General features: G+C 50.9%; 7 protein-coding genes across 7 annotated transcripts; 1 reads left to right on the top strand and 6 right to left on the bottom strand.

Annotated features, from left to right (window-relative positions):
• Window positions 1-130: 130 nt before the first annotated feature.
• QC764_307130 (uncharacterized protein) lies at window positions 131-3,082 on the bottom strand. Its single transcript, XM_062945816.1, has 4 exons — window positions 2,484-3,082; window positions 1,997-2,220; window positions 692-1,881; window positions 131-638 (listed from the first exon to the last, which is right to left on the bottom strand). Exons 1-4 carry the CDS (start codon window positions 2,533-2,535, stop codon window positions 245-247), a joined length of 1,860 nt encoding a protein of 619 aa, XP_062801851.1. The 5' UTR covers window positions 2,536-3,082; the 3' UTR covers window positions 131-244.
• Window positions 3,083-3,275: 193 nt separating this feature from the next.
• NOP15 (nucleolar protein) lies at window positions 3,276-4,749 on the bottom strand. Its single transcript, XM_062945817.1, has 3 exons — window positions 4,639-4,749; window positions 4,524-4,580; window positions 3,276-4,464 (listed from the first exon to the last, which is right to left on the bottom strand). The coding sequence occupies exons 1-3, from the start codon at window positions 4,676-4,678 to the stop codon at window positions 3,398-3,400; spliced, it is 1,164 nt and encodes a 387-aa protein (XP_062801852.1). The 5' UTR covers window positions 4,679-4,749; the 3' UTR covers window positions 3,276-3,397.
• A 2,986-nt stretch (window positions 4,750-7,735) lies between these two features.
• On the bottom strand, window positions 7,736-9,045 carry QC764_307150 (uncharacterized protein; the record flags this gene model as incomplete). Its single annotated transcript, XM_062945818.1, has 4 exons — window positions 7,736-8,302; window positions 8,359-8,391; window positions 8,451-8,885; window positions 8,952-9,045. 4 exons carry the CDS (start codon window positions 9,043-9,045, stop codon window positions 7,851-7,853), a joined length of 1,014 nt encoding a protein of 337 aa, XP_062801853.1. The 3' UTR covers window positions 7,736-7,850.
• Window positions 9,046-9,609: 564 nt separating this feature from the next.
• Window positions 9,610-9,892, bottom strand: QC764_0054690 (uncharacterized protein; the record flags this gene model as incomplete). The annotated part of the gene is made up of 2 exons (XM_062940458.1): window positions 9,610-9,655; window positions 9,714-9,892. 2 exons carry the CDS (start codon window positions 9,890-9,892, stop codon window positions 9,610-9,612), a joined length of 225 nt encoding a protein of 74 aa, XP_062801854.1.
• Window positions 9,893-10,493: 601 nt separating this feature from the next.
• On the bottom strand, window positions 10,494-12,240 carry QC764_307155 (uncharacterized protein; the record flags this gene model as incomplete). Its single annotated transcript, XM_062945819.1, is given in 4 exon segments — window positions 10,494-10,645; window positions 10,662-11,051; window positions 11,105-11,257; window positions 11,309-12,240. The coding sequence occupies 4 exon segments, from the start codon at window positions 11,340-11,342 to the stop codon at window positions 10,494-10,496; spliced, it is 729 nt and encodes a 242-aa protein (XP_062801855.1). The 5' UTR covers window positions 11,343-12,240.
• On the top strand, window positions 12,091-15,428 carry QC764_307160 (uncharacterized protein). Its single transcript, XM_062945820.1, has 3 exons — window positions 12,091-12,675; window positions 12,734-14,919; window positions 14,974-15,428. Exons 1-3 carry the CDS (start codon window positions 12,592-12,594, stop codon window positions 15,062-15,064), a joined length of 2,361 nt encoding a protein of 786 aa, XP_062801856.1. The 5' UTR covers window positions 12,091-12,591; the 3' UTR covers window positions 15,065-15,428.
• A 1,982-nt stretch (window positions 15,429-17,410) lies between these two features.
• On the bottom strand, window positions 17,411-18,283 carry QC764_307170 (uncharacterized protein; the record flags this gene model as incomplete). The annotated part of the gene is made up of 1 exon (XM_062945821.1): window positions 17,411-18,283. The coding sequence occupies one exon, from the start codon at window positions 18,281-18,283 to the stop codon at window positions 17,411-17,413; it is 873 nt and encodes a 290-aa protein (XP_062801857.1).
• Window positions 18,284-20,034: the final 1,751 nt, after the last annotated feature.

A 20,034-nucleotide genomic window follows, 5' to 3' on the forward strand; every position in this document is an offset into this window, starting at 1 on the left:
ACCCAACCCTTATAATTTCGAAAGATAAACACCAGCACTACAAAACTCATGTCTTTTGATCTGCCCAAACCCAACAAAAAGAACAACACGCCACATGCCATGAATAATGCATGTCTTTGATGCAATGCCATGGTACTATAACTACCCTCCTCCGTTTCATGGATGCCTATATACAAACCAGCTACCAATAAGTTATATATTGTTATCTTTCCCACCCGCTTCCTTTCTTCTTCTCTCACGAGATTCAGACACCCGGCCTCGTCCCCGCACTACTAGCACTATCCTTCCTCGACCCCTTGCCTCCCCCACCCACACCCGCCTCATCCACGCTCCTCTCCAAAAAGCTCGCCCAAAGGTCGCTCAAGCTCTCCCCTCTTTCTTTGGGTGTCGCCCCCGCAAGCGAAGCGTTCTGGTCAGCAAAAAACTCGCTGTTCAACGCCGGCGAACTAGGCGTGCGATGGAACGGTGAGGTGGGAAGGCGCAAACCTCCTGAAGCGCCAGGGCGGGAGAGACCGGCTTTTTCGCGCTGTTCCTCGCTCCACCCGAGAAAGCCGGCCATGACCTGCAGGATCTGGAAGCGTTTGGGGTCTGAGCGGTCGAGGGTGAGGAATTGGAGGAAGTGGTTTGTTACTAGTTGTCTGTGGGAGATAATTAGTGGTTACCGATCGGCTGGGAGAGGTGGGGGGCATACTTGTCGATCATCTCCTCTGGCTTCGTCTTCTTGATGTACTTCAGTGCCTTGGTCAGGTGGTCGTTTAGAACGATGGCTTCGTGACGAAGTTTGCCAATGAGAAGGTTCTTTTCCTTGACCTCCTTTTCAAAGGAGGCGGTCCGTTCGAGTTCCTTGGAGAGGGTTTCCCTGGCTGCTTCGGCCTCGTTGGCTTTTTGCTCGGCTTCCTGAGCTCGCTTCTTGAGGAATTGGACGAGCTCTTCATTTGCTTCGACAATGTCCCGGAGTTCCTTCTTGCGAGCGTCTTGGATCTCTTGGAGGGCTCGCTGAAGTCTATCCACCGCTTGGCTTTGGACGTCTCGGTCCCCGACGGCTCTTTCGTAGCCTTCTTTTGTGGAGAGCAATTCCTCTTCCAACTCGGAGACTTTCTCGGCGAGGAGTTCTCTTTGGGAGCGTTCTTCCATGGCGATGACCTCCCATTCTCCCATCGCGGTGGCTGTGCTTTCCAGTTCTTCTCTTAGCTTCTTGACCAGCCTGTCCAAGTCATCTTTTTCCCTGTGCCAATTTTGTTGAGACAGATTGGATCTGCTTCTCAGGCTTGTCAACTCCCGCCCTTGTTCCTGAACCTCTTGCTTCAGCTGCTCCGTCTCCTCCCTTTGGGACTCGATCTGTTGCGTGAGCTGGTCATTCTGCGCTTCTAATTCCTCCACCCGGTCCTTCGCCTCTTCCAGCTCGGCCTTGTCGCGCTTGAGGCGCTCGCCGAGGGTCTCTTTGATCTTCTCAACGCGACCGAGAAGGGTCTGGTATTGGGTTTCCGCATGGTCCTTGGCGGATTCGGATTCTTCGAGGTCGGCTTTCAGCTGGGTAATCTCTGTTGACTGAGCTTCCAATTGCTGGCGAAGCTTCTCTACCTCTTCTTGGAGAGCCGAGTTATCTGGTGAGGAGGACATGGTAGCTTCCAGTCTGGTGTTGCTGGGTGGTTGCGGGGGCGTCGTCGTTTTCTCTGTTGGTTTGTGTTGGTAGCCGTTTGTGTCGGCATGACCGTTGGCTGGGGGTTCCTCCTCTGGCTGTTCAGGCTCGGGCTCTTCCTCCGGCTCTACTGTTTTCTCGGGTTCGTCTTCTGGCTTCACAGATTCGAGCGCCTCGTCTGCTAGCGGAAAGGTGTGCTCGAGCTTATCTGGCGGCGGGGACAAGGGGCTGCCTGGCGCATTCTACCCAATAGGTTAGTACACCTTCAACGACATGAAACCCACGGTCCCGAGGCCGGTAGTAGGCAAGGGGAGGGGGCAAATGACCAGAGTTCCAAACATAGTAGGTTGCGCATACCAGAGTTTCTGGCTCTTGAGACCGGGCGCTCTCAACGCCATCCTTTTCTCCTGGTGGTGGCTCTCGTTGTTGCTTCTGCGCTGCTACGCTGCTGCTGTTGTTGTTCCCGTTGCTACCCTTCCCGCCGTTGTTGGTGTTATTATTATTGTTGTTGGTATTTTTCTTCTTCTTATTCCTGTTCTTCCTACTAGGAGTGGTGTTTGAAGATGCGGTCGAGGCGGGAACTAATGGTGGTGAATTACAACAATTGTATGATTAGCGCAAAATGCATGTCAAGGGGAGATCTAGGCCTCGTCATGGAAGAAGAAATAGGAAAAAAGACAAGATGGCAAGGTGATAGGCTCCGGTATATGCATGTATTGTAACAGAACATAATCGTAGGGTCTCCCCGTCGGACCAGTTGCGGTCTGGCCACTTGCACTCTTTCAGGCCCTTCGCTTGCTGGGCGGTGGTGCTACCCCCAGCAAAGCCCACATGGGGGACATACCTGGTGCTGTTGATTGGACAGAGCTGCCCTTCGGCGCGGAAGAAGAGGACATGGCTTCCGGGGCAGATTTTAGCAATTGGTCATGGAATCAATGCCCGGGGGATGATGAAGAGAAGCAGAAATGTGGCCCTATGTGTCTTGTTTTGCCTGGCTGGCCGTGGAACAAGTACTTGTGTTGAAACAGCAAGGTAGAGCTCAGCGAGTGCCCGCCGTGTGCGCCGCAGCAAGCATCCCACTTCCATGAATTCCGATCCGTTGCTCCACGTCAGCTCGGCCTGTTCCTCGCCCTTGGAAGACAAGAGAACTGTTCCTTGCTCAGAAACAATGCATATTCTTACGTGTCATCTATAGGCCTGAGAGGCCAGCACGAGGTCCCCCAAGGAGGTTTTCAGTCAGGGCTTGCATCTTGATAAATGCTACCGTGTTACAGCATGCAGCAGCCGCAGAGCGGCGCAAGAGATGGTGTTCACAGGTGGGAACCAATATTACGTAATCTTCGAGGTCACGGACCAATCGTGGGTTTTTTTACCAACTCCAGGTTCTGCCAGCCGCGAAGAAACTTTCCCTTTTTCTTCTTTACATATTTCACCCTTCCCCCCGAATATTCTTGGAATCCGCCCGCTGGTGCATTTATGTAACAGCAAATGTGGCCTTTTCATCTCTTGGGGAGAAGTAGACAAAACTATCCGCGCTTTATAATCCTGACATATCTCGAATTGATCGTGAAACATCAGTTCACCAAATGAGGGTGCCAGGTTCGCTTGGGGCGGACATGCTACTTCACCATGAAACTTTGTGTGTGAATTGTAATGTATTTAAAAATCAACTAAAAACTGGCCAACAATGAAATTTTTTCTGTCTTGAGTCGGGGTATCAAGTACTCTTCTCCCTGCCTATATTAGGTATTATGCCCCTCATGGCTTCGTCTTCTTGTTCCTCGTGCTGCTCCTTGTCCCCTTTCTGGGTGTGTCCTCCTTGGGCTCCTTGGCAGCCTTAGTCTTTTTGACCTTGGTCACCTTGGTCTCGACAACCGTCTCAACAACCTCTTCAATCTTCTCCTCAATCTTCTTCTCAACCTTTTCCTCGAGGGCGGGAGGGGCCTCGATCTCCTTAGGAGCCTCCTCCTCGGCGGTTCCGTTCTCCAGTTGTGGCTTGGCCTCGGGAGCTTTGAGCTGAGGGATGTCAAACTCGTAGTCCATAAGATCCTTGAGCTTCTCAGCCCGCGCAAGCCGTCTCTGCTCCTCCTTTGTGATCTTGGCCTGCCATTGCGACTCGGAAAGCGGTCTTTCGAGCTGGTTGCCGGCCATTTTGTTCCAGGGGACGACCTTGAAGCGGCGGTTGGCGCCCTTGAAGAGGTCAGGGTGCACCTGCTCAGGCGGCACAACCTTGGCGGTAAGAATGTGGCCGAAGAGAAGGTACTTGTCCATGGTGCGCGCTGCGATATCGGCCACCTCAGCCTCCGCAAACTCAATGAAGGCACGATGACGGCTGGCGCCTGTCTTCTTGTTGCGCACAACTCTCAACTTGGTGATATCGCCGAACTGACCGAAGTACGCCCGGAGCTCGTGCTCGTAGAAACCGTGGGGGATGCGTCCGAGGTAAACGACGCCGGGGTTTCCACTGCTGACTGGTGTCTCCTTTTCCTTCTTCTCCTTCTTCGCCTTCTTGGACTTGGGGATCTTGCCGACATCCTGACCCTTCTGGAAGGTCTCGCTGATCCGCGTTGGCTGTTCCTCCTCGTTGTCGCTGTCAAGGGCCTCAACTAGGGCTTGGGTCTCAAGGTCGACCTCCTCGTCCTCCTCCTTAAAGTTCACAGTCTCTTCCTCGACTGGTTCCTCGACCTTCTTGGCCTTCTTGGTGGGCTTCTCCTCCTTTGTTGGCTTCTTCTCCTTCAGCGCCGACTTCTTGGGGGCCTCCTCGGCGACAACGTCCTTGGCGGGCTTCTGCTTCTTGATGACGACGGGGGACGCATCCTCAGTAGCTGCGAAGAGATAGTTAGACAATTGTCGCTCCAAGACAAATATGGTGGGAAAAACAAACCCTTGCGCTTCTCGGCCTTGGGGGTTCCGTTGGCGGCCTTCTTCTCCGTGGCAGAAGCTGTGAACCAACCCATTAGTATTCGGTTGTTTGTTTGCCCGATTTTGAATGAACAAACCCTTCGCCTTACGGCCTGAACCGTTGACTGTTCTGGCCATTGTGAATGTTGATGATTGTGTGGGTTGCAGAACAGGATTGTTGCTGGGGCGGGCGCAAAAGTGCAATCCAATGGCTCCGTCCAGCACTCACCTCCAGAAAATTTCTGGATTCTGCCAGTGCGACCGCATCCTGAAAGGCGGTGAATTGCCAAAGCTCTCCGGTCCCACCTTTAGCTGCACCCCTTGACCCACTCATGTTCACCCCTTCAATCTCACTCTTGTCGACAGCTTCAATAACAGCCGATACAATACTATTTGGGGCCTTGTCAATATTGTATCTTCCGTGAACCCAGAACTCGCCAGTTTCAGCTGGTATCGTCAGCAGCCATTATACCATGACGGACAGTTTCCCTTCCATTATCCCGTTGCTCAACTCTCTTCTCACCCTTCTCAGACCATTTCTCATACCAAACCACATCCTTATAATCCACACTAGCACCTAGCTCATACCATGGGGGCTCAGGCGTCTCTTCACTTCCAGAGAATTGCAGTAGTCAAACCATGCCTATGCCTTGTATTTTGGTTGAAGATACTGCTCGTCCACAGCCTTAGTATCGGTTGCATGCTCAACAAGCTTGGTGCTCAAGGATACAGTCTTTACAGTCTTGGAGATAAAGAGTGAAGGACGATGCTAGAAAACTCCATCCTGGTGTTTGGTAAGATGCTGTTTTTCGCTATAAACATTGTCTGGCATTGGGTGGTGTCGGTATAGACAACTTCGTCTTTGTTGTCTTGAAGAAATCTTGTGTTTTGATGACACTAACTGCAGGACAAATTACACGGGGGCGGCAGGATTTGAGCATCTTCGCCGAGCATCGATGGCTGTACAACTTCGGTAGCTGTTTTCTCGGGTTTAATCTCAATCACCGTGCTAATATCGGGTAAGAAAGTCACATGAGAAGAAGAATGGAAATAGGGCTTGGACCTCAGTATTGAATGGAATTGGTTCATGGGGTCATGTAGTTCTCCTGGATCTACTCTTCCGGAGCCATGGCGAGAATACCCTCCAACACTGATTATCAACCATGAGGCACAGTCGTATATTTGTGAATGATCTTTACCAGTAATTCCAGCTCATGTTGTACCAGAACCTTTGGTTTATGCTATCAAGACAGATGCATGGAACCTGAGCTACGGAGTATAGCGCAGCTCATGCGATCTGCGCATCACCTTCTTGGGCAGTATGATACCCTTCCAACAGATGTACGGCATATTTTCCTTCATCGTGTTTGTTGCCATTGCCTAGCAAGCTTGTCGCCAAGGCGAGTACTCCCTCGTTTCCAGGTTACCAAATCTATCACCATCAACACCCCCAATCTCACGATCATTTATTGAGAACGGTCACCCTTCTCTCCTTGATCCGCAGTTGTATCAAGCTCATGCCATCGAGTTTCCGGTGTCTGCTGAAGCTCTGTTGTCCCTGGTGAAACTGGAAGTTCGCAAATTTCACCAATTGTCGAGTTTGGATCCTTCTTGGCCTGTCTATGCGGCTTGGCAGTCAAAGAGTCCCCGTGAAGCTGTGCCTTGTCCCATATGCCATTGTCGGCCCTTCGCTTCTTTAGCCTTCTTCGAATCAGATAGGCTACAACTCCAAAGAGAATGAACGCTGCTATCATGGAGCCCACGACGACTCCGATCAAGGCACTTCTGCCTAATGTGTGCCTTCGTCGTCATTTGAGTTGGATCCAGTGACTTCGAGGGTTAGAATAATTGTTTGTATTAGGAATGACGAGAGGTGTGGCTTACCTGGCCCGGTGGCTGTTGTTGAAGCGCCGGTCCCTGGACAAAGACATGTCAGAAAACACTCTAAAAGAGTGGGGGATGATATGAACTTACTTGAGAGTGAAGCAGTAGTTGTAGCACTGTTCGGAGTTGCGGAGGCTTCAGTGGCTGTAAGATTAAAGGACTCTGCTTTGGGCAAGATCATGGTCTGGGTTGTCAAAATCGTCGAAACATCATGGTTGAAAAGCTTGGTTTTAACCGATTTCGTCGTGGTCAAGGTTTCAAAGTAGTCGGCCGGGTAGGTGACATCGGATGGTGGTAAGCTGCAAAAGCTCACCCAGAGTCCGTAGTTAGGGTCGAGAAATTCTCTTTGAATGTGGGAGAGATCAGAAGCGCCCACTGTGAGACATTTCATACACAAGTCGTAATTCCCTCGAAAGACTTTGCAGATAGTCGACCATGCGTATGAAGTTACATTCCTCATATCAAGAAACCCAGCAAAGTCTGGTATTAGTTGGCATCAAATCGCGACCTTTGATTCAAGTCGAGACCACTCACCGCAATACATTCCAGTACAGCGATCTGGCAAGGACAGATTGTCGGTGCCAACCTGGCGCCCTACATTTTGTATGGCCATGAATTGAGCGCTCCTGTGTGGCTCATGGAAACAGAGAGGTACGGTTGATGGAAAGAGAGAAGTTTGGGACGAGGCTTGGGTAACAAGTCAAGTACCTACGGGCACCGACAGCTCCAATATATTGCTCCCATCACATAGATACAAGCCATACTTTCAATCACACGCCCAATACACGCAAATACTTCGCCAAAGCGCTCTTCTAGGGGTAGCCTTGTTCCAGCGATCAACGTCAACTTGCATGTAAATACAGCACCTCGCATGTTTCATGGGTGGCCGCTTCGGCCTGCTCATATAATCTCCAGCCAGTGACAGCTTCAAAAGTATGCCCTGGCCATGCTTCCCATGCATCCCATACACCCACTTACTCGCTTTCTTATGCGGCTGATGCTTGGCAATAGGAAGCTGTTGCATTGACACCTTTGTTGGGGGCCAGGCTTACCGAACTTCATATGTGTACCGTAGCAGCACTTCGTCTGGTCGATTTTCTTTGCGGTGGGTATCTACGTGGATAGAAGATAAGGTAGGTGTCGTCTATCTATATATGTACCTTTCATCTTGCCGCGAGAATGAATATGAGAATTGATATAGGTTACCTACCGAGGTATACTCATTAAATACCAGGAAAGCAACCGTGCACTCCTCTCAAACCTGATATTGCTCTCAGTCATAGGAGGCGGCACAGCCATTCCCGTCATTGGTGCATAACAACCCCTTCATTATGTTCAACCTATTCTGAGCGTTACTATCCTCATGTACCCTCCTGCCCTAAAACCTTTCTCCAGTCATGATACAGAGCCACCGACTCTCAACTCTTCAAAGCATTTCACCTCTCCCACCCCCCTCCCTCTTCTCGAAATGAGTACCACCACCATCCAATTCATACCTCGGAAGGTTCTGACTTCCCTGAAGCTCCTTCGACATGGGCGATATAGGAAGCTCTGTCGAGTCAGAACCAAGTGGAAGCTCCCGGAAACCTGAGTCCGGTAGCTCTCGAAGCCAAGAATTTGGCAGCTCTTGCAGGGATGTTTTTGGTTTGACGGGTATAGAGTCGCCATGTAGCTGTGCCTTTCCCCAGACCGCATCCTTCCCGTCGTTTGCGTCTTCGGTTCGAGGAATGAGTTCTTTTTTCCGCCGGCGTCGTATCATGAAGGCAATGGCACCCAAGAGGAGGAGTCCGCCTATTACTGAGCCTACTATCACACCGATGAGGGAGCTTCTGTTTAGTGTAGTTGGGGTTCCGGATTGGTCGAGCTCGAGTTCTGAGACTTTGGGGTTTCGTTAGAATGTTATCTGGCAGTGTGGTTGGTGGGTGGTTACTTACCTGACTGTGTGGCAGTTGCGGAGGTGCTAGTAGCTAGACGTGTTGGCGTTAGATGATGAAGCATGGCGTTGGAATAGAGTAGACCAGCTTACATGAAGATAGACTCGTAGTGGTAGCATTGCTAAAAGTGGTCGAAGTTGTTTCCTGGGGATCAGTAAGGTTGAAGGACTTCAGATTGGGTAGAATCTGTGTGACTGTCTCCAAAAACGAAGTGATGCTATTCGGGCCCAGTAATGTTTGTTTCCAGTAGGTCTTTATTACAGTGTCAAAGTAATCGGCGGGAAACTCAATCATCTTGGTCGGTCCACTGGTAGCTGATATCGGAATCGCCGGCAAGACTTCGCAGTAGTCCAGCCATGGTTGAAAGTTTGGCTTGATGTAACCCTTCTCGATCTCTGAATACTTGGTGTCGTTCGAGTTATCCTTGATACAAGCGGTACAATTCCCGAAGATTGAAAGAAAGGCTGCGTCTTTTGAACACAGTTCTGCAGTTTTGCCGAGCCTTTGGGCTTCCATATATGCGCTATCTAATGACATTCCGGGATTCGCATTAGATACGCCATTTCTTCTCCAATTCAAGATCCAAAACGTACCGCAGAGAGAGAAGCACATAGCTGGCAGCAACTGAGATCCCTCACCCTCTTGCCGTGCTTGTAAGCCCATAGGCGATAGCTGTCGTTTTCCCATTTCATTGGGGGTGAGAGGGCTTGTTGCGGGGTTGATGAAACTTGAGAACAGAAGGAAGGGAGAGATGGTACCGCTTACTAGGGAAACAGCATGAGCTGAAATATATGGCCAGAATACTACTTATCTCGCTGTGATCGTCGAATTCAGCTGCATGCAGAACGAGATGCCATTTCAGTCACGATGCATCATACATGTAAATACTCCAGCAATGTGCAGTTTGTGGGCACAGCCTCGTCCGAGTGATCGACACTTACCTGAAATTACTGTACAACCTCGACTGCCATTGCATGAAGATGTTGTAGATATCCAGCCAGTGGCATACCCTTATAATTTGCCGAACGGCTGTATTGTCTGCATTTACTTTCTCGTTTCCAATCAATCCAGGTCTTGGCAACAGAGCAGTTGACCCCTTGGTCGTCGCTCTATGGCGGCCTAGGCCGTGGGCCTGAATGTACCTGACGCTGATGCTGTTCTGGTTAGGCATTTGGATATCACACTCTTTGGCTCATACCTGAATGCTCGAATGCGAAAGCCTTGCTTCGTATTTACTCATATGTTTTGGGTTTAGACCTTTCTTGTATGCTCATAACCCCTATCATCACCGTGTTTGCTATTATCATTATCATCAGCTCAACCATCTCCTCCCTCATTGCGCAGGTTATACCGACCTCCTCTCCTTTCTCAACTTCTCCCCACCCCCATCAAGCTCATACCTCGGAAGATCAAACGTCTTCTCCAACTCCACAACCCCCGTAGAAACCGACAACTCCCTCAATACCCTTATTTCCCTCAGCTCACAAAGCGCCCGCAAGTCACGAAGCTCACGGAGAGCACGAAGTTCGCCCATCTCGGCATATGAAAGCCCTCTTGGCGATCCTCGAGATGATGTATCGGCCGCAAGCTCTCGAAGCCATGTGTCTAGCACTTCCGCTGGTGGTACCCTTGGTGTGAGTGATTTGCTGTGAAGTTGAGCCTTGCCACTAGGCCAAGGTATCAGAGCTTGATGGTGTTTTGCTTCGTTGCCGTTGTGAACGGATCAGGTATATGATGCCCCCCTAGGAGAAATAGTACTGCTATGACTGAGCCCGCGATGATTCCAGTAAGGGTTGGAGTGTCTAGTGAGCTTGGGATAGGTGGAGTTGAAGAGGTTGAGGTGGGGGGCCCGGAGAGATTTGTACTAGAATTGCCAGATGTATTTAGGGCCAGAGTGCTCTCCGAGTTTGAGGCAGAAATACCTGGTGAGTGTGAAGCGGTGGTTTCTGGGGACTTTGAAGCGCCATCTCCAGAAGTATTTGAGGCAGGGGCTCGTATTGCTGTCGAGAAGCTTGTTTCAATGATTTTACCTCCGGCTTGAGACATGTTAGGACTCGAAAAAGAAAATGTGATAAAGGGGTACTTACCCAGTGCAAAGGGAGACGCTGAGGAGCTAGCTTATTGATCGATATATGTCAGATAACAATGGGACCAAACCCGTGGTATTGGCGCTGACATACAGGATAATGGAGCAGTACCTCTGGCGTTGGTTGGGCTGCTCCCTGGGGAACTTGCAGGAGTGGGAGGAGAAGACGGCTCGCTAGGTAACGGAACGTCGGTTGTGATACTATTTATGTTTATACCAGTGGATGGCGCAATGGGCTCTTCGTTAGGAGGCGGTGTGCTGGGTATGGGTGCTGCCCTGGGTGTTTGGGGTGAAGTGGCGGGACTGATGTCGATGACAGGTTTGTCCGTACTTTCAGGGACCTTAACGATGGTCGCTGGGGTGGTTGGTGTGCTGGTTGGCATATCGGTGCTGGTCATGTATTGAACGGGTGGTAATGATTCGCAGTAATCCAACCACGGTTGGAAAGTAGGCGTGAGATATTCTCTTTCCGTAATCCCGTACATGCCATAGTCGCTCATGTCGCGAATACACATTCTACACTCATTGTATGAGCTGTAGAACACAGAGTCCTCTTCGCACAACTCTGGATCTTTGCCAACCATCTGCGCCTCAAGATAGGCAGTATCTATTGATATATTAGTACTGTATTTTTTTTTTCGTGAGCCTTGAGCCACTCACCGCAGACTGAGAAGCAGGGAGCTGGCACATGAATAATGTCGTCTGTGTACTGTCTCGTCCGCAAATTCACGGATCGCCCCCTCGGGCCTTTCGTCCCAACCTCGTGCTCCATAGAAGATGCGCCTAGGCCTGCTACAAGAGATGATGGGGGGCTGGTTATGTTAGAATGAGATACAGGAAGACAGAGAAGGGACTGCAACACACTAGATATATAATGCGAAACTGCCGCCTTGAACATGTATAGCCCCCAACTACGTATGCGGTCTTGGGGCGGATTTTCGACGAGACGCTGAAATAAATTGCGGTGATACTACATCACCCAGCCTCCATTCTTCCAGCATTGGGATATGTGATGTGCAAAACTGCAAATACCTGTAAGTGCTTCCACAAACCTCGTATAATGGGAACAGCCTTCTCTTGATGTCAGTATTTACTTGTACGGTCTTGCAACCTTCGACGAGGAGTGTCCGAGTGATGACAGGAGAGAGGCTTGGCTGTAAGCCCCAGCATAAATGAAAACTTGCAACCATTTCATCCCTTCGGCTCAGCTGATCTTCTGGGAAACAGAGAGTTAATTCGCTTCCGAGGATGCAGCTGCTGTCAATGCTGTGGTTACAAAGATCGAGTGCAGTCGATTTTCGACTTGGGCTGGAAGTGTGTCTATAACCCCATGGCTTGGCACATCGATAGTTGATATACCCAACCTGCGGACTGCACCGGGTTTGTGCTTTTGGTGAGAGCCGCGTATCTCATCTCTCCTGTGACAATATCAGGCCATTGATGCCACAAATAAAGAGGGAGAAGTCCCATCCAGGTTTTGTCGCGATGAAGTGGCACTGATGTTGGGCCACAAGGCTGCAGTCGAGCACCATGTCCGCCATTGGGTATCTGAGATCGTTTGGTGCCTTAATGATGGTCGGCAGCTGATAAGATGTCTGAGCTTGACACGAGGATTGAAGACAATTGGTAAAAGCCGTCTCTTGGTGATGAGACGAGGTGCAAGCTCCGAGGTGCAGACCCCTTGCATCACCTGAGCATGCAGGCTGTCCGCCGGTGCTGGGCTGGCATTTCTCTGGATCGACCGGGCCGCTGCACACTCTTTCCGTGCACCATTCAAGCTTCTGCGCTGTTCCACTCAACTCACCCTCGACGAAAACTCGGGCGCTCGTTTGCGTGTTCACAATTCGCCTTTTCTCGACGTCTCTTTTCCGCCGTGTCGCTGACCGACTTTTGCATCTTTTTCCTGTTCTATACCCCACAAGCCTCTTTTTCCCCTCTCGTAGTTTTTGCCAAGCATTCTCGGATCTCGAAACCAACGTGATGCATCTCACAAACTGAAGAACAGGCGCAGCCACCTCTTGTGAGACGCGTGTCCACTGAAAGATTGATTCAAGGACACCCCTTACCAGTTGTCTCCAACCAGCTTATTAACTCGCTTGAGGGACAAAGAATACTCCAAGTCGCTTCGGCGCCCGCGCGCATTCGCCATGGCCGACGAGGAACAGCCCAAGAAGAAGAGCTTCTGGGGGCTCTTACGGGCGAAGAGCACTGCCAGTAAAATATCCAAATTTGTATGCTTCTTCACATCTCTCGACAGACCGATGTGTGTACTAACATGATTTGAATAAGCTGGAGAAAGACCCACAACGAAGGGCAAGCACTGGGGAAGTGTACCGCCAGCGGAGGCAATCAGAGCCCGTCATCTCAGAGTTGAGGCCATCTGCCTCACGTCGGAGACCAAGGCGGACCAACCCGGATGCAACCAAGGGGAAAGGCCGGGAGGATACGTACGGCCCTTCCCACGATGCCGGGCCCCTGACGGAATGGCCGCCCTCCGGCATGTCTAGCACCGAAGAGCTGACGCTGGGTCCGGCAATGCAGCTCATCTCGAGAGGAGTCCCCGCTTTCAAGGGACACAAACGCCCAATACCGCATGTCTCGGATCACTACTATGCCATGTTCGCAACAGTAGCAGGAAACCGTGGCGAGGAGACGGACGCTGCTAACCATCATGACTCCATGACACAGCTCATGACCCTGTGCCTTTTGGGTTCAGGCCCGGCAACTTACCCGTGGGAAACGCTTGAACAACCCAGTTATTCATTCTGCTTTGGAAGACGCCCAGGGACCATCACTCTCAACCATTGGGCATCACTCGCGAGTGTCCTCCCAACAACTATCCCGTTGCGCGACTCAGGCATTGAGCCACGAGAGGTTGACCTCGAGACCATCTTTGCACGCATCAGAGATTTGGAAAGGGGACTGGAGGACGATGATGAGGACCTGATGTACAAAAACCTTTACCGGAGGCTACTCAGAGACCCAGACAAGCACAGAAGCCCACACAAGACACTGGACACGCAAATTATGGACTTGTTCATGGTGCTCTCACGACCTGATTGGATAGATTTTACCAATCTAAAAAATCAGGTGGCGACCAAGTTCATCTTCGACACCAGTGCTGCCAACGCTGAGCAATATCGAAAGTTCTTCCACCAGCTCCTCCTGAGCATTGAGTTAGATCTTCGAATCAATTCCAGACACCACATGACCGATGCCAGAGAGAGGTTACTAGCCCAAATACCACCAACGATACAATGGAGCCTCGCCCTTGCTCGACGATGGCGCGAGAACGTCCGCGTAGAGGCCTACGGTCCAACACCTGACGATATCCGCCTCCGCTTCAAACTCAAACGTCGTCAAGTCAAGATGCTCAAGCGTTTCGCCCAAATGATGAAGTGGCCCAATCTTTCCGAAACCCTGCGTGAGCTCAAACAACGAGATGAAGACTGCGTCCTCGATCTTGTCAGCTCCCACGCCATGGCCTTCTTCAGCGGGCTTGTCCTCCCGGGCCCTACTTTCCCTTTTCTTATAATGAATTCCCTGCTTGACATTGATCCAGACAAAGCCACTGACGATCTGGCTCTACTGACTCACATTCACCCCAGCTGTGGCTTCCAGTACCGTAACAGTTATACTTACTGGACCGCCACTTCCATCGTAGGCAAAGTACTCGCACCTACCTGCCGCTCATTAGGAGGCTGGGTCGGGCCGGCTCGTCCAACTGGCGATCTTGCCCGCTCTCAAATAGCACGTATTCGATCCCGACGACCCCCTAACAAGGTAACGCCGGAGGATATCCGGTCTATGTCTGAGCGGTCTGATCCCCTCGGGCCCCCAACACAAGTCTTCCCAGTCAGCGAATATGCCCTGGTAGCCCCCGACCGCGACGAAGACGGCTACCTTGCCGATCTAGTCCGCATCGAACTCCTCAACCTCCGTCCTGTCGGACCAAACAATAACACCCGCCCCAACACTCCTCGATCAACCAATACCAAGTCCGACACCTCCAGCCCACCAAAGTGGTACGACGCCAGCATCCAGTTCGCCATCGATGGTGTTTCCTGGCCTTTACGACTCACCTTTGACGTGAGCTTCATCAGCGCCTGGCCTTGTACTGACGGTCCTCATCCATTGTTCTTCGACTATGTATACACACCAGTCAAAGCGGATGAGTTAGTCAAAGTGCGAGACTGGCCTGGGGTGTTTGGAACCGGGGCAGGAACTCACAGTCATGGGCAGAACGAGAGAAACGCGAGGAGCTTATCGCCCACGACTCATGGACAGGGGGCAAGTGGCGGACATAACAATCAAGGGAGAACGGGGGTGTCAAGTCCGAGTACTTTGAGTGGCGGGGATGATGAGAAGGTGCTGGTGGTGGAGGCATTTGGGGTGTCGGATAATGAGGTTCTGGCTAGGGCTTGGTGCGCGCATTGGGGATTGAGTGCGGTTGTGGCGGATTTGGGGAAGACCTGGTATGTTTTTATCTCTTACAGTTACTATTCCATGTGGTGCTAATATGGGTAAAGTATGGCCTGTGCAATCAGAGAGGCATACGCAGCTACAGTCACGGTAGTGATCTTGGTGGACGATGACCAAGATAACCGACGGGATGATTAGACAATCGGAAGGGAGAGGGTATCAAATCAGTCAGGGTGGAGATATAACAACAAAACCTTTCATTAATTTAAGACGAGCAAGCGGAAGAATGATATCCAAGAATTAGGGAGAGAGGGGGAATTTAGTTTGACATTTTCAAGGTCAGGAGCGAGGATCATTGGCCAGGTGCTATGGTTCAGTTAGGGAGCGTGGAGCAATTTGTTTCTTTTTGATTTTTGATGTATTTACGGTAGCTAGCATTGCGTTTTTTGGTTCGGTTATTTGGCTTGATATCTTGTAAGAGATGAGCACAGAAGGAAGGGGATGAAAAGCAATACCCTGTTGGAACTTGGCTTTTTTGACCTTAAACTTGCTTATACCTGGGAGAACATGCTCAGGTGAGCCGTCAAGTGCTTGTATACTCATCGATTAAGCTTTAAACGGAATCATTTCACCACCCCAGCTCAGCTTTGTTAGCTCTCGCCCTGCACTTTAGCCAGCCATCTCAGTTATCAAATGTCACGAATGGGATACCAGGCTTTCCAGCATAGCCACTCTTGGAAGTTTGTCACATCTTTCACTTTTGCTACCAACTCACCCATTCATCAGTCCACACCACGCGTCCCCCTTACTAACAGGACAAAAAAGCATGTGCAAAGTGTGCAAATGGATATCTCGAACAAAAGTACCGGGCATTCAACATTGCCCGGATGCCCGGATGCCTAGGTAGCTTACACGTGTGAACCAAGATCTGAACAACCCATTCGAGTGGGATGACTGATGTCGATAGGTAATACGCACCCAATCAATCTGATAATATCCATCAGTTGCTGTGCCTTATTCAGCTTGCCCTGTCATCCATCGCCTTACTTTCATGCAGCTCTCCAGTTGCGCCTTCCTTCGGTATCGCCACATCCAAGGAAACAGATAGAACAGACCGGTTTCTATTATGAGCGGTCAACAAGTCATGGTGTGTGTCACGGTCACAAGGGCTTGGGCAAGAAGGAAACCCTAGGTAGGCACTCGGGCAGTCAAAAAGGAAAGTGCCTCCGGGGAAGACGGGAAGGGGCGAGCTGGGGAAGCAAAAAAATTTCACTTTTTCACTGGTTCAGAAAGAGCACTTTCCCACAATCGTACCTACCCGACGCAACTACTTGACTATCTGCAGAAATTATCACTTTGCTCTTTCTACTCACTTTTCCATTTTGCAAAGCCATGTGTCAAAGGATTTTGATTTCCCAGCGTCATCATTCGGTACCTACAGCCTATGTCCGAAGAGGTCCGCGGAACCTTTTTCAGTCCACATCCTTCCGGCCTCAGACATGAGGCCGTCCTTCCTCCACATAGTCGGATACCAAATTCCACCCACCTGACGGAGATACTCGATGAGAGGACAACCGAAACAACCCGGACACAATATTCCCTCACACCATCCTGCCCCCATCGGCCCGAGGGAAGAAACGAATCCAAAAAAAGACCAGCTTTCGAAGAAGCGAAAGAGACCCCGTCCAAAATACCCCGTCGATACACCGCCAAAATCATAACGTCGTCATCATAAACCCGTCTGTCTTCCCCATCCTGATTTCCAAATCGACCGAATTCCAACTACCGACCTCCCATCCGACCTCCCCTCCCTGCATCACCCCAACCCTCATCCGATTCGAAACACGTACACGCGGTCCCAGCACACCGGTTCAATCAAGCCCATCCCCCCCAAGGCAGATCCCACCTTGTCCTCCTCAAAATCAGCCTTGCCAACCCCGTCTGTCAAACCACACATTACCACACAACGCTAGAGACATGAAGGGAAAGATATGCAAGTCATCCAATAGCCACACTATCAAACTGCATGGTTCGGTTTCCTGCATTTTTGGGGTTTTCATAAAAACGTATAAGTGATGAGATGAAACAGGAAATAGTCAAATAGGTGGAGAGTCTCAACCCCGAACTTCCAAATTCTCGACAACAAAGAAAATTCCATCAACCCCTGTCACGGCCCCCAAACCCAACAGTCATCCAAGAGACCCGAAAAGAGGACAGTATTTGTCTCAGTCCCCGGGCCCGGAGTTATGCCAAGTCGGAGAAGAGTGGAGTTCCGTCCGGCCGGCCCCATGTCGAGCGATCAAACCCGGTCCAACCGAGATCCGACTCGCGATTTGCGTGGCGCAAGGAGACGCGTTGTTTTAACGCGAAGCTAGGCAGCAGCCACCTTCTCCTTGTTTCTTCTTTTTTGTTTTTTTTGTTTTGTTTACTCAACGGATCAGGATGCAGTTGGAAGACATGAGAGCACTGTTAAGACCAGATTGTTCGCAAGACGGCGGTTTTCGCCCTCGTAATGTGAACTAAACCAGGTAAGTGAACAGTCCCCTATCGTCTCGACCGATATCCCGATCCTTGAGAGTATATTTCATCCATTCGATGCTGACTCGACAAATTTCTCGATGGTCGTGACATTGATGAAGACGATGACGGCGGAGCCGCGCCTGGCGTCCCTGGGATCTGGAGTTGTGGCGGCAACTCATCGAACTGCATCGCGAGGCGATAAGTGTGTTCGGGAATCAGACGCTGTCTATACATATGTTCGACGACGTGGAAGTCTGGACGCATATGGTCGCTTGTCACCCGCTCGAAATCTATATGCAAGCGGATATGCTGCATGCGCTCGTAAAATCTGGGATACAGGTCGCTAGGGGACTCGGCGACGAAGGGGTAGTCATCGCAGAACCAGCAACGTGACTGCACAGGCAACTTCTCTCTCAAGTGGCGGACATGGTGTTCAATCCAACCAAATTCGTCATCAAGTCGAAATGTTGCCGAACAGCCCTTGAGCTCGCTGAATTCGCACCACAGCTCACCAGTCTGCTGCGCCCAATTGGTAGGAGCTGGTGGCGCCGCAATACTTCTTCGTCCGGACGCTATCGAAGTTCTGCCTACCGAGCTCTGGTCATCCCATCGGCTGAATACAGATGCTGTACTGGACTGCATCGTGGATGTGGTGGTATATGCTCGTGACGCAACGCTCGGCGCTGCTGTATATGACGATTGGACGTCAGCATTGGTATGGTCAAACTCAGAACCATCTGGCAAGTCACCGCTGACTATCGAGACTGCATATCGGGGAGTCTCAACACCGTCACTGTATGGATTCTGGGAATAGCCGTACACTCCAGTGTAGTCGCTTGAAGGATACGTGCGAAGAAAGTTGTGAATCTCGTTGGGATCAAAACCAGGGCCAGCCATGGTGGTAATGGCCGATGCGCCGGGGTGGCGGTGACAGACAAGCTTAAGAAAGAGGGGGAGCGAGTGCTCTGTGAGGGGTGTTGGGGGTCTCAATTGGCGGGGGCTGGCGAGGTCCAATGGGTGAGCAGGGGGCTTATTCCTTCACTCAGCTATGTGCTGATTGCCGTTGACCGATCCGATTCAAATCGCAAGCTGCTGCAGTCCTTGGGAAGTCCTACTGCAAGTAATTGCCAACACGCAGGCAAGGGACCAAGCAAGTGTTCTTGGTTCCAAACCCTACGCAGTTAGCTGGGCGCTGAGGCGAGCAGGTGTTGGGTGGTATCAAGTGTGCTATCGCGGATTCAAAGCGCAAAGCCGCACAGCTACGGCACAGGAAGGGGCCGGTATTGAAACGGCACAAGGAAACCGAGACGGAGCTGACGTCGTACAGATGCGATGCTGGCGGTGTTCTCTTGCTGTGTTGATGGAGCAATATGTGGTGGGCGTTTCCCAGCAAGAGAGAGAACGGTGGGATGGGGGATGCTTTGGAAAAGAGAAGCGGAAACTTGGGTCTGATAAGACTGGATGGAAATGAGGGGCAGCTGTGAAGAGTGCGGGTGGTGTTGTTGAATGGTATTTGGGGCCGAGCTGTGATGTGTGGGTGGCGCCGGTCAATTTTGGAAATGACATTTCACTCAGGATAAGCAGTCACGTCCGCGTTTCCGGGAGTTCCAGGATGTTATCAACCTTTCCATTTCCACTTCAACGCAACATCGACCGCTACATCGATCAACACCAGTCACGTTTTTCGTTCTCGTTCCTCTTACAGACGCGGCATGATCCATCCAGCTACATGGAGTCCATGCATCGTTTCTGCCGCATGCAGACACCATCTGCCGGAGCCCACACCACCCTCGGGGCCTGGAGCCATGCATTTCTGGGTCGAGGTGTTAAGATGCTCTTTGCTATCTTGTGGCTTCTCTGCCACTTCTGTTCATGTCTCGACCGCCATTTCCTCACAGTCGTCATTATTTAGAGGGTCATCTCGACCTCAAGCTTGACGAATGATTCACGCGGGTAAAAACCACATAGCTTGAGTCTATACAAGCGACGCAGCATGCCGCATTAGCCCTTGGCCAAAGTCTTCCTGCAGCCACCGCTCCGCTTCAACTCACTGGCTACCACTCTCTCATGCTGCCAGCTGTAGCTTCTCCGTAGAGCTGATGACCTTGGCCAGGACGGGACGGATGCCATCTGCATGGTTTAACCAGTCATTCAGTAGCCTTTGACCGATTTCATTCCCACCAACTGAGTCATATATTGCATATACCAACGCGGGAAGGGATCGCGCCGTGTGGGCCTGATAATAGAGTGCCGGCGGAATTATACTCTAATTCGATTTGCTCCCCAGATTACAGAACACCTGGTTGGATAAGATATCGAGGAGCCAACGCCGAGATCTATTCCTGTGGTAAAACCACATCGAGCTTGCGACAAACCTGCTTAATACTTAGCCTCCGATCCGACGCAGTTGCGATACAACCGACAGCCAGACATCAAAGCATGTTCGTCTGTGAGCGACAAGACTCCAACTGGAATCAAAACTAGGAAGTTTCCCCACAGATTGAGGCTCTGCTTGCCCACAAATCCGACCGCTGGGGTGATGGAGTATCTCACCACTTTGTTTCGGCTCGAAAACACGGACCATGCAGCGTGCCACTGCATCTGCAATCCATTTGCCATGTTGGTTGAGATTTTTGTACCCTCGCTGA

The sequence above is a fragment of the Podospora pseudoanserina genome, chromosome 3, assembly GCF_035222485.1.
Source record: "Podospora pseudoanserina strain CBS 124.78 chromosome 3, whole genome shotgun sequence".
In the NCBI taxonomy this organism is placed as follows: domain Eukaryota; kingdom Fungi; phylum Ascomycota; class Sordariomycetes; order Sordariales; family Podosporaceae; genus Podospora; species Podospora pseudoanserina.

Excerpts from the sequence above, each read along its gene's own strand:
- QC764_307130 (XM_062945816.1), bottom strand. The coding sequence starts at position 2,535 with ATGTCCTCTTCTTCCGCGCCGAAGGGCAGCTCTGTCCAATCAACAGCA. Across the intron at positions 2,221-2,483 it reads TGTCCAATCAACAGCACCAG|TTCCCGCCTCGACCGCATCT; the intron begins GTATGTCCCCCA and ends CACCACCATTAG. Across the intron at positions 639-691 it reads CCAGAGGAGATGATCGACAA|ACAACTAGTAACAAACCACT; the intron begins GTATGCCCCCCA and ends TATCTCCCACAG.
- NOP15 (XM_062945817.1), bottom strand. The coding sequence starts at position 4,678 with ATGGCCAGAACAGTCAACGGTTCAGGCCGTAAGGCGAAGG. Across the intron at positions 4,581-4,638 it reads TTCAGGCCGTAAGGCGAAGG|CTTCTGCCACGGAGAAGAAG; the intron begins GTTTGTTCATTC and ends GTTGGTTCACAG. Across the intron at positions 4,465-4,523 it reads CAAGGCCGAGAAGCGCAAGG|CTACTGAGGATGCGTCCCCC; the intron begins GTTTGTTTTTCC and ends ATCTCTTCGCAG.
- QC764_307160 (XM_062945820.1), top strand. The coding sequence starts at position 12,592 with ATGGCCGACGAGGAACAGCCCAAGAAGAAGAGCTTCTGGGGGCTCTTA. Across the intron at positions 12,676-12,733 it reads CCAGTAAAATATCCAAATTT|CTGGAGAAAGACCCACAACG; the intron begins GTATGCTTCTTC and ends GATTTGAATAAG. Across the intron at positions 14,920-14,973 it reads GCGGATTTGGGGAAGACCTG|TATGGCCTGTGCAATCAGAG; the intron begins GTATGTTTTTAT and ends ATATGGGTAAAG.